General features: G+C 59.5%; 1 protein-coding gene across 1 annotated transcript; it reads right to left on the reverse strand.

The window, feature by feature from the left end:
- Positions 1-152: 152 nt before the first annotated feature.
- ACA1_081580 (Nacetylglucosaminyl-phosphatidylinositol biosynthetic protein gpi1, putative) lies at positions 153-1,091 on the reverse strand (the record flags this gene model as incomplete). The annotated part of the gene is made up of 4 exons (XM_004367711.1): positions 153-281; positions 437-507; positions 597-851; positions 950-1,091. The coding sequence occupies 4 exons, from the start codon at positions 1,089-1,091 to the stop codon at positions 153-155; spliced, it is 597 nt and encodes a 198-aa protein (XP_004367768.1).
- Between the last annotated feature and the right edge of the window lie 183 nt (positions 1,092-1,274).

Consider the following 1,274-nt stretch of genomic DNA (forward strand, 5'->3'; position numbering starts at 1 on the left):
CAACTTGAGGCGCGGCCGCGGTCTCGCCAGCGCGCACTCGACTCCACCACGCCTCCGCAAGTGAAAGCACCTCTCACACCACCACACGATGAAAATAGGTAATAACATTTTTTGTGACACAAGAAGACGAAAGGAAAGAGGGTAGGTTGGCTTCAGGTGGCGATCATGATGTCGCCCACGAGGAACCGCGAGAGGAGCGTCTGCGGCGAGTAGCGCCTGACGACGTCCCGCAGCGCCCGGGTGTAGTGGTAAAACAGCGCGCCCAGCGCCATTGTGCGGCTCTGTAAGGTTCACAAAACATGTCCGTCAACTCCCGCACGACACACGACGCGACACACAGCACACGCCGCAATCGTCGTAATTCCTTCGCCGCCCTTCACACACGACGCACACGACGCACACGCACACGCACACGACACACAGAAGGGGGACGTACGTGAAGGACGAGATAAGAGGCACGCCGGGCAGCGTCCTGCGGCACCGCTAGAGCCGAAAACGAAACGCCGCCTGAAGGTTTTCGTTGCATGAGAAAGAACGAAAGAACGAAAGAGACAAAGGCGAAAGCGAAGGAGAATGTGGGGAGGGGGGAGGCGCACTGGGGAGAGACTTGGGGTCGGAGAGGGAGAGGAAGAGGGAGTAGAGGGGGAAGTGGTTGAGGCCCTCGGTGAGGAAGGCGAGCGCGGCGTAGAGGCAGAGGACCAGCAGGCGGAGCACCCCGAAGTAGAGGTAGAACACGAAGGTGGTGGGCAGGAGGAAGAAGATGACCGTGAACAGCAGCGTGCCCAGGAGCAGCTGGTCCACGTCATACGAATACGAATCGATCCGCTGCCGCAGCACGTTCCGCTTCTTGCCTGCGTGCGTGTCGTTAGTGGCGTAAGTTGTATGACACACGACACACACGACACACACGGCACACACGACACACACACGACACGAGCGAAGGCAGTACCGCGGAAGAGTTTCCACAGGGAGGAGAGGATGTGCAGCATGATGGCGTAGAAGCGAGCGGAGACGGTGTAGAAGTAGAAGACGTGGATGGTGAAGAAGGAGACCATGTCCGACAGCAGCGCGAGCGTCATCGTGAGGCCCATGAGGCCAGCCAACGACGCCACCCGCAGTAGCGATGGCAAATAGGGCAGCAGTCCTGCGCGTCATTCGGGTTAGCTAATGCATGTGTCGTGTCGCTGCGTGTCGTGTATATCGTGTCGTGTGTGTGTGTGTGTGTGTGTGCCGTGTGTGCCGCGTGTGCCGCGTCGTGCCCGTGTGTGCCGTGT

This window comes from Acanthamoeba castellanii, assembly GCF_000313135.1.
Source record: "Acanthamoeba castellanii str. Neff unplaced genomic scaffold scf7180000084618, whole genome shotgun sequence".
NCBI classification, from domain to species: Eukaryota; Discosea; order Longamoebia; family Acanthamoebidae; genus Acanthamoeba; species Acanthamoeba castellanii.